General features: G+C 40.6%; 1 protein-coding gene across 1 annotated transcript; it reads left to right on the top strand.

Moving 5' to 3' along the window:
• The first annotated feature begins 203 nt into the window (after positions 1-203).
• LOC127094391 (uncharacterized) lies at positions 204-2,774 on the top strand. The gene is made up of 5 exons (XM_051033233.1): positions 204-464; positions 552-845; positions 939-1,424; positions 1,653-2,397; positions 2,512-2,774. Exons 1-5 carry the CDS (start codon positions 204-206, stop codon positions 2,772-2,774), a joined length of 2,049 nt encoding a protein of 682 aa, XP_050889190.1.
• Positions 2,775-10,727: the final 7,953 nt, after the last annotated feature.

The raw sequence follows: 10,727 nt of genomic DNA, 5'->3' as shown, positions 1-10,727 counted from the left end.
CTCGATTGGCAAGACTGAAATTAGACGAAGGATAACCTTCCATTCATTCAAATGCACCAATCGGCAGATTAACAATTGTCAACCAACCAGTGAACGTGGCTAATTTCCAGTTACATCCTAGTACTATTTACCAGCTTGAAAGGAAGCATTTCACTAGAAAGGTAAATGAAGATGCAAACAAGCATTTGCAGAGGTTTCTGACCATGAGCAACACTCTACAAATTGATGGTCACACCGAAGAAGTTAAGAAGTTGAGAATGTCCCCATTCACCTTAGCGGAAGAAGCCGAAGAATGGTTCTATTCTCTACCTATTGGTAGCATCACATCTTGGGAAGAGATGGAAAAAGCCTTCCTGAATGAGTATTTTCCAGCGTCAGTTTTTCTGCGGAGGAGGTACGAAATTCTGAATTTTAAGCAGAAGGACGAGGAAACTTTGGGAGACGCCTACAAGAGATTCAAGAGAGTCCTGGTCGCCTGCCCAACTCATAATATGGATTCGACCGAACAAGTGCAGATGTTTGTGAATGGTCTCAAAATAAAGACCAAACAGTTGATTGATACCGCAGCCGGTGGCTCTACTAATTTCTCAACAACCACCGATATCAAGAAGATCATTGAAGCTATTGCTGCTAATGAGCACTTGGAGTTGTACGATAGATGTCAAAGTAATCCAGAAGGGGTTATCGATTTAAAGCTGGAAACCAATAAAATCCGTATCGAAGATACTATAGCTGTTAAAGTTGAGAAGAAGCTGAAGGCGGTGAATATAGGTACTCAACAGGTGGCACAGGTCCAATCGGCTCCTACTGTCTATTGTGAGATTTGTAATGGTCCGCACCAAATGGTGTATTGTTTTGAAACTCCTCAACAAGTGGAGGAAATCAAATTTTTGAAGCAGAATAATCCTTATTCCAACACGTACAATTCGGGTTGGAAGAATCATCCCAACTTCTCATGGAAAGGCCGGAAAGGGAACACTCCTCAAGACGGCCAATACCAAACTCAATATCAACAACAACAGCAACAACAAGCTCCTAAGAAAGCTGATTGGGAGATTGACATTGAAAGAATGGAAGCTCATAATATTCAATTCGAAGAAGAAACTCGCAACAATCAGAAAAACACCACAACATCCATAAAAAATCTTGAAGTCCAGATGGGGAAAATAGCACAACAATTAGCCTCGAGTTCTCAAGTACAAGGTGCTCTACCTAGTGCAACTGTGAAAAATCCTAGAGAGCATAATAATGTGAGTGTTGTGACAACAAGAAGTGGTAAATCTAATGAAGTAGTTGAGGAGATGAATGAAGAGGAAGATCAATTGATCGAAGTAGATCTTGAGATCAAAGAAAATGAAGCTTTGAGGGAAGAAGTGGTGGCACCGAAACCAGTAGTGAAAGAAACAGTCACTGAGCCGAAGCCGGTTGTTAAGCTTTCTTTTCCCACCAAAAAAAAGAAAAAGGGGCAACATGAGAAAAACTTTGAAAAGTTCCTAGAGTTGTTCAAGAAGCTAGAGATTAACATTCCGTTGTTGGAAGCACTTGGACAAATGCCTACTTATGCCAAATTCATGAAAGACATCATTTCAAAGAGACGTGCCATTGACACCAACCCGATTATTCTAACCGAAGCTTGTAGTGTTATTTTTTAGGGTATGAAGATCCCAATGAAGAAGAAAGATCGAGGAGAGGTCACTATTCCTTGTACCATTGAAGATAGGTCATTCAAAAAAGCTCTTATTGATCTAGGAGCAAGTATGAGTCTCATGTCGTTATCTATCTACAAGAAACTTGGTATAGGGCTTGTGCAAGATACCAGGATGACACTTCAATTCGCTGATCATTTGGTCAAGAAACCGTATGGTATTGTTGAAGATGTTCTGGTGAAAATTGACAAGTTTGTATTCCGGATAGATTTCGTGATTCTAGAAATGCCTGAAGATGAAGAGATCCCTCCGATTCTTAGGAGACCCTTTTTAGAGACGGGAAGATGCTTGATCAACATAGAAGAGGGGACTATGACGTTGAAGGTTTATGATGAGGAATTAAAGATTGATGTTCGGAACACCATGAAGTACAAAGATGATATTTGTACCAGTCACACTATAGAGGTTCTGGATCAAGTGATGACGTATGATAGTCCTTTGAATGTATCACAGTTGCATTTGGAAAGAGTGTTGAGTTTGTCCATTTTCGAAAATGATAAAGAAGTGGACAAGGGGGAATCCGAAGTGTTGGCCTTGATGGATGCACAACCCCCGTGGAAAGGATCTCGACCACACCGACGGGAAGATTTACGACTACCTCAAACTAGTGAGGAGGATAAAGATCCCAAGAAGGGAACGAAGTTGAAAAAACTTCCTGAGAATCTAAAATATGTCTTTCTCGACTCTGAAGGTAAATGCCCAACTATCATAAATTCGAGCCTCAAGAATGTCCAAGAAGAGAAGCTCATCCAAGTCCTAAAAAAATAAAAAAATTCTATTGGATGGGAAATTGAGGATTTGAAAGGTATTAAGCCTACTGTATGCATGGATAAAATTATCATGGAAGAAGACCACAAACTGGTGGTCCAACCGCAGAGAAGATTCAACCCACCAATGAAAGAAGTAGTTCGGAAAGAGGTGGTGGAATTGTTAGAAGCAGGTCTTATATATCCTATTTCTGACAGCCCTTGGGTGAGTCCGGTGTATGTGGTCCCAAAGAAATGGGGGACCACCGTAATAAGGAATGAAAAGAATGACTTAATCCCTACAAGGACAACTATCGGTTGACGCGTGTGTATTGACTACATGAGGTTGAACATAGAGACTAGGAAGGACCACTTCTCATTGCCATTCATCGAACAAATGTTGGAAAGGTTAGTTGGACATGAGTACTACTATTTTCTAGATGGACACTCTGGGAATAATCAGATTGGAGTTTCTCCGGAAGACCAAGAGAAGACAACATTCACATGCCCGTATGACGTGTTTTCCTACCGAAGAATGACATTCGGGTTGTGTAATGCTCCAGCCACCTTCCAACGTTGCATGACTTCCATATCCACCGACATGCTTGAAAAGCATATGGAAGTGTTCATGGATGACTTTTCGATATTTGGATCCTCATTTGATAACTGTTTAACTAACCTTTCTCTTGTTTTAGACAGGTGCCAGAAAACAAATTTAATTCTGAACTGGGAGAAACGTCACTTCATGGTGCGAGAATGGATAGTATTGGGTCATAAAATTTCCTACACGGGAATTGAAGTTGACCAAGCAAAGGTGGAAGTGATATCTAAGCTCCCACCTCCTGTTAATGAGAAGGGTATTAGGAGTTCCTTAGGACACACGAGTTTTTACCGCAGGTTCATAAGAGATTTCTCAAAAATTGAAAAATTGTTGACCACTCTATTGGTTAAGGATAATGCTTTTATGTTCGACAAAGAATGCACCACAACCTTTGAGACATTAAAGAACAAATTGATTTCAGCATCGATTGTTATTTCCCCAGATTGGTCTCTTCTGTTTGAGATCATGTGTGATGCTAGTGATATTGCTGTAGGGGCAGTTCTAGGACAACAAAGAGAGAAGTTTCTACATGTCATTTACTATGCTAGTCATGTGCTAAACCCTACACAGATGAACTATGCAACTACTGAGAAAGAGTTATTGAACGTGGTTTATGCATTTGACAAATTCAGGCAATACTTGTTAGGATCAAAGGTTGTCGTTTGTACTGACCATGCCGCTTTGAAATATTTGTTTGCTAAACAGGATTCTAAGCCGAGGCTTCTCAGGTAGATCTTACTCCTCCAAGAGTTTGATGTAGAGATTAGGGACAAAAGGGGATGTGAAAACACAGTAGCGGATCATTTGTACCGAATGTCACCAATTGAAGAAACGGAAGAGAAGAGACCGATAAAGGATGAGTTCGCTGATGAACACATCCTCGTTGTTATCGGTATCCTGTGGTTCGCAGACTACGCAAATTATTTGGTGGGGGTGTAATCCCTAACGATTTTGATTCTAACAAGAAGAAAAAGTTTGTTAATGATTGTAGGTTCTACTTGTGGGATGACCCATTCCTATACAAGAGATGAGTGGATGGTTTGGTCAGAAGATGCATCCCGGAAGAGGAACAAAGGAATGTACTCAGAGCTTGTCATGACTCGGATTATGGAGGACACTTCAGTGGTAACAGAACAGCGGCTAAAGTCCTTCAGTCAGGTCAATATTGGCCCACCCTTTTCAAAGATGCCCAAGATATAGTCAAGGAGTGCGAAAAATGTCAGAGAACGGGGAATATATCTAAGAGAAATCAAATGCCACAAAATGCTATACTGGAAGTTGAATTGTTTAATGTATGGGGAATAGACTTCACGGGGCCGTTTCCACCCTCATTTGAAAAGAATTATGTCTTGAGAGCAGTGGACTACGTATCAAAGTGGGTGGAAGCGGTGGCATTGTCCATCAATGATTCTAAAGTGGTTGTGACCTTTCTAAAGAATAATATTTTTTCAAGATTTGGAGTTCCGAGAGCACTTATTAGTGATGAAGGTACTCATTTTTTAAACAAACTGATGGAGAATCTGCTGAAGAAATATAATGTTAAACACAAGACCGCCACTTCGTATCACCCGCAAACGAGTGGCCATGTCAAAGTGTCCAACAGGCAGATAAAACAAATACTGGAAAAGACTGCATGCGCATCTCGAAAACACTGGGCAGTGAAGTTAGAAGATGCACTATGGGCATACAGAACGGCATTCAAAACGCCCATAGGTATGTCTCCCTATCAGTTAGTTTACGATAAAGCTTGTCACTTGCCACTAGAGTTGGAGCACAAAGCACTTTGGGCATCCAAATTCTTAAATTATGATCTTGCCAAAGCTGGTGAATCCTGAATCCTTCAGCTCCACGAGCTAGAAGAGTTTAGGAATCAAGCCTATGAGAATGCCAAGCTATATAAGGAGAAGACAAAAAAATGGTACGAACAGAAGCTACAGAGAAAGGAGTTTGTCGAGGGACAACTGGTGCTCTTGTTCAATTCCAAGCTAAAACTCTTTCTGGGAAAGCTGAAATCCAGGTGGTCGGGTCCGTTTTTGGTTCACAAAGTGTTTCCTCATGGAGCAATAGAACTTAAAAATCCTAATAATGGGGATACACTTAAGGTGAATGGATAAAGGTTGAAACATTACTACAAAGGGTAGGAAAATGGTTTGATTGAAAATGTTCATCTCAGAGGATAAGAGAGACGATCGTCGAGCCATGCGACGTTAAATGCAGCGCTTCGTGGGAGGCAACCCACGCAGTTTAATTCTAATAATTTCAGTTGTTTGGTGTGTTTCAAAATTTTGATTGTAGGTTCGGAGGTAAATTGCACAGTACAGAAGAAAAGGTTTGAGCCAAACTTATAGAAGACAATTGGCTAAAAGAGCAAGGGAAAACAGAGAAAAAAGTCATATTTTTGGAGAAAATAGTGACCTGACACGGCCCATGTCAAGCAAGGCACCAAGGAGGATGAAGTTTTCCAGTAGGCTGACACGGACCGTGTCAGCTCTACTGTGAGTGGAGGGGACAACCAGTGTCCTGACACGGTCGCCCGTGTCATGGGACACGGCCCGTGTCAGGCAGCACGACCTGAATTTTTAAATTTCAGAATTTCAAAAAAATAACGGATTATGTGGTCCCCACCCAAATTTTCCACCACTTAAAACCATTTTTAATCCCATTTAATCCCTTAAATATGATTTTCACACCTTCTCTCTCCCATTTTCACCAAATCTTTCTTCTTCCTCCATTCTTTTTCAAATTTTCTCCATAATCTCACCAACAAAAGCTCACTCCTTTACCGCCGTACTCCGTCCGAATCGCCAACGCCCTTCACGAAAGTCGCTCTACTCTTCATCCTCTACTAGTCCACGGTAATCTTTTTTCCTTATTCTATAATTTATTTTTGTTCATAAATTTTTGTTGCAGGAACCAATCATGCCACCGAAGCGAATTTCTAAAGGGAAGCAAGCAGAGGCTGAATCATCAAGGCCTCGGAAACGGACCATCCGTCATCCGAATTTGCACGACATAATTTTCGATAACCCGAAGAACGAATGGCGTTATGCATCTCACGTCAAGCGTATGATAACACCGACAAGGTACTTATGCTCTGACACTTTATTTCAATTGGGTATGTCGGAGGAATTAGATAGGATGTTTCATGTCCTAGGCATGATTCAATTTGTGCATTGTGAAGCGCCTACCTATGAGCGCATCACTTTAGAATTTTTGAGCACCATTGAGTTCAAGTTGAAAAAAGGATGGGCAGGTACAACGATGTACTATGGAGGGACGACGAATTTCAGGTTATATAATGTCGACCACGAGTTGACGAATGGAGCAGCTGGGTGAGATTCTCCGCCTACCCCTGTATGGCCTCAGAGTCATACCAGATAGTTTTGATGCTAAGAATTTCTGGTTGGCCATCACTGGATGATCATATTATATGGCTAAAGGGGTGAAAGCATCTAACATTCAGAACCCTTGTTTCAGGTATGCTTAGATGGTATTGGCTTTCACGCTTTTTGGTAGGGGTGATAGTACATGTGTAGCTACCCAATGGGAGCTTTTCTTTCTGTTTTCCATGGAAAACCGAGTTGTTGTGAGCGTTGTAGCATTTGTAGCGGACTACCTGGGTAGAGTGGGGAGAGTGGCTTAAGGGGGAATTTCCATCGGGGGCATAATCACACAGATTTGCCCACCATTTCGGTTATGACCCTGCTGCACTAAATGAGACGCCAATGGTAGGTAAGCATAAACTGGGTATGAACACATTGATTCAGACAGGTATGATATCACAAATTTCTGATTTTAAGCTTTGATGAGTTCTGGTCAGTTTATCATGACTCTTCCTGACCCTACAAGAATTAGCATTGCCAACACTGCCAATTGGCTATATGAGAGTATCGTCCAAGATGATATGGACGAGCACAATGCCGACCCATTTGTTGCAGGTGACCAGCAAGAGGAATAGGTGCAGGAAGAGGTGCAGGAATATGAGCAGTTTGTTGCTCCACCAGAGGACACCATGCATACAGGTGTTGGATCGTCATATGTGACACCGGACCAATGGCCGTGGATGCAGACAGAGATCGGCGATCTCCAAGCGGAGCAAACACACCAAGGCGTAGAGCAAGCCCATTAATGGACTCTTACGGATGAGATGCACACCATGATGCAATGGCTGATGTTGCAATTTCCTCCACCATAGTGAGGTTGTGTGCGTCCCCCTCTATATTTGACTAAACATTGCGGACAATGTTTGGTTCAAGTGTGTGTGGGGGGGGGGGGGGTTATTATTTGTTCTTAGTATTTTCAGCATTTTATTATTTTTGTTTAAGTCATTTGTTGTGTGGTATTTTGTATGTTACAGATAGAGGACATTCGTGCCGGATGAATCATGAGGCTTGGAGTGATTGGATGAAAGACACACTCCTCTACTTGGTCTTTTGGAAACCCCTGAAAGTTAATGTTGTTGATCTGAATAATCGGACGCGATTCTATGCCATTGGACTACACAGGAATACTCTGTAACCGAAGCGAAGACGAAGCTACATCACATTGAGAGGTATCTTGGAAACCTGCAAGCTATACCAAACATGGTGAGAACTATAAAAAAGGCCAAACACTTGTCATCATGAGAGCTTTTCAGGTATGTCTCTGTCTCTCTGAGTTTGCGTAATAGATGTTCGAATTTCATAACACACATGTACACACTAAGGAAATTTTTTGTATTAACCCTGAGCCTTTCCAGCCAACCCACCATTATTACCCTTGGTTCACCCATTCGAGCCATATTTCTGTTTGTTTGTTGTTTAACCATTGTAAATAACCGTAAGCCCAAACACTATCGTACCTTGCTTGGATAAGTGTTATTGACCCCAGATCTGTGGAAAATCCTAAGTTTGGGGTTTCTTCATTTTTTAGGGACACCGATAAAGATTAGATAAGTGCAGAAAAAATTAGAAAAGTACAAAACTTCAAAAGAAAAAAAAGAAGAGAAATGAAAAAAATTATGAGAAGTATCATGAAGCACTTATCTAGAAGTATTGAGGTTGGCAAAAAGCATGCTCAAAAGAGCCATAAAAAAGAGAAAAATAAGAGCCAATGAATCCTAACAATAACGGTGCCCAAAAGAAAAACCTTTTGATTAAAAGATTGAACACAGTTACAAGGGTAGCAACACGGACTCTGAGCCTGAACCTCTAGTTTTTCCCTTTTTATTTTGTTAGTTTCCCCACCTTGCACCTTAGCCCCATTACAACCTAAGAAGTCCTCGAATAGTGTGTGTTGTGTGTTTTTGTTATGAAGGTATCTGCTATTCAAACCTAAGAGTTGACTTTGCATGCTCTATTTTTGAGTGAAACACTTTAACCCCGAGAGATTTGGTGAGAGTGTGAAAAGCTACAAGTCAGAAGGTATGCCAATGTAAAGTGCAGCGGAAGTCGGAAGTCGGGAAAGAGTAAAACAGTGAATGAAAAGTGAACAGGGATCGCGAAAGATCACAGTAGCATTGTGGATGCAGAATTTGGGGGTGATTGTCCTGATGTCTCGAGCATCACTTGAGGACAAGCAATGATATAAGTTTGGGGTTGTGATTGGTCTCCAATTCTACTTGTTTTCTGACACTCATTCGGCACAATTTCACGAAGTCGGTAACACGTTATTCTACCTGCTTTGTTATTCTGTTTAGTAAATTAGATGTTTGCATTTTTATTTCAGTTTAATGATTATCTTTAGTTTGTGTCATTCTACTCCATTTTATGTCTCTTTGTGGTAGTTTTACTGGTTTCAGGTGTAAGCAAGAATACCAAAGGACTCGCCAAGGGAATAGGATGTTCTAGGCTAGTCAGAAGAAGAAGATTTAATGGTACAGTAGCTCTGACACGGCCCCCCGTGTCAGCTGACACGGCCCATGTCAGGAGAAGAGGAGTCTGGGCCAAAAATAGGGAGCTGACACGGGTGCCCGTGTCAACTGACACGGCCTATGTCAGCCACCCTAGAAGGGCGTGTTAGGTTATTAAAGACAGATAGCCAACACAGCCGATCGTATTGCCTGACACGGCCAGTGTTGGCTTGGACACCTTATTTTCCAATTTTTGTTGTATTTTGGCACGGCTGACCCCGGAGGCATTATTGACTTTTGCTACATCAAATATTTGATCAGGAAATATTTAGGGGATTTTTGAATACGGAGAATGGGACTTTTACGCGAACACAAATTTGATACGACTAAGATTGAAGCGATCAAGAGCTGTGAAGAACGGAGATCCTTCAAGAGCGAATGCGATTGAGGATCAACGAGATTCCATTATTCTTGCAATGTCTAAATTTTATATTGTATATTATTTGAATAATGTGAGTGGCTAAACCCCCCAATGCCACAGGGGTGTCTCTGAATTGATAGTGTAATGACTCTGAATTGATAATTTCCTTAATTTATGATGTTTGTTTGTCAATTTCACTATGCAATATTTGTAATGCTTTATTTATCAGAAAAATAAGGATTGTTATATGGTTAACGATTTGCGGGATTGCAATTGTTAAGGTTTTTGTACAGTGAAACTATAATAGATATCACCTAGGGCTAGGGATACCATATGGTTACCGGTTTTATCTTGTTAACTTGTACGGTTTGGTTTCATTATAATCGCCTAAGGACTTAGAGATTAGAATGAATGACCAAAGGTTTCCCTCTGAGGTCTTGGGGGGAAATAATTTTAAGATCCGGTAATTGCACATTTTGAACGGTTTAAGGAGATATACATTCAAGGTCATTACAGGAGATATTCATACACTATCCTTGGCATATTGTTATAAATTGTGAAAAATATTTATTCTGCTTTCTTTTCTCATTCCCTTATACAATGACTTTTCACAAAACCCCAATTAATTGTCTTGTTCAATTGAGTCACGATTTAAACCTGTATTGATGTGCAGTCCTCGAGATCGATCTTTGGGAAATATCCCTTTTATTACTACATTGGCAAAATAGTCCACTTGCCATTTTCCTGATCAAGTACCCTACAAATGCTTCAAGCTGAGATAAGAAAACACTCAGAAGATTTGCATCCCAATTCTTCCTCAATGGTGATTTAATTTACAAAAGAAATCATGACATAGTCTTGCTCAGATGCCTGGATGGATATGAAACATACATGTTAACCAAAGAGTTTCACAAAGGATCATTTGGCACTCACGCCAACAGGTGTACCTGTGAGTGGAATCTTCTGTTTAGATATGTTTTGAATGATGTCAAAACTACGAAATAACTTTTATGTACATTGGACGATATCATTTGAGTCTAGCTGTGTATTTTAGCATTCTTGCATTAGGAAGCATGTCAACATTGTTGGAAATGGTCTGGAAAATATTTGTGCAATAAAATATTGTGTTGAGCATGAATAACTTGGGTTTAAGTGAAAAACCCCCATTATAGGTTGACACATACGACTACAGGTCGACCTATAGATGACTTTTTTAAACTACAGGTCGACACATAGATGGTACAGGTCGACATGTATGTTGCAGTATTAAATTTTGTAGCTTCTGTCTCCTTTGTCGAGTCTTCAGATCGACCTATAGGTAGCACATAACCTTACAGGTCGATACATGCTTCCAATAGGTCGACACATGACTTGAATAGGTCAACACATGACTCATATAGGTCGACCTATTGATTAAATTTTT

The sequence above is a fragment of the Lathyrus oleraceus genome, chromosome 6 (assembly GCF_024323335.1).
Source record: "Lathyrus oleraceus cultivar Zhongwan6 chromosome 6, CAAS_Psat_ZW6_1.0, whole genome shotgun sequence".
Classification (NCBI taxonomy): Eukaryota; Viridiplantae; Streptophyta; class Magnoliopsida; order Fabales; family Fabaceae; genus Lathyrus; species Lathyrus oleraceus.
Note: the sequence above shows the minus strand (reverse complement) of the source record. Positions and strands in the feature narration are given on the sequence as shown.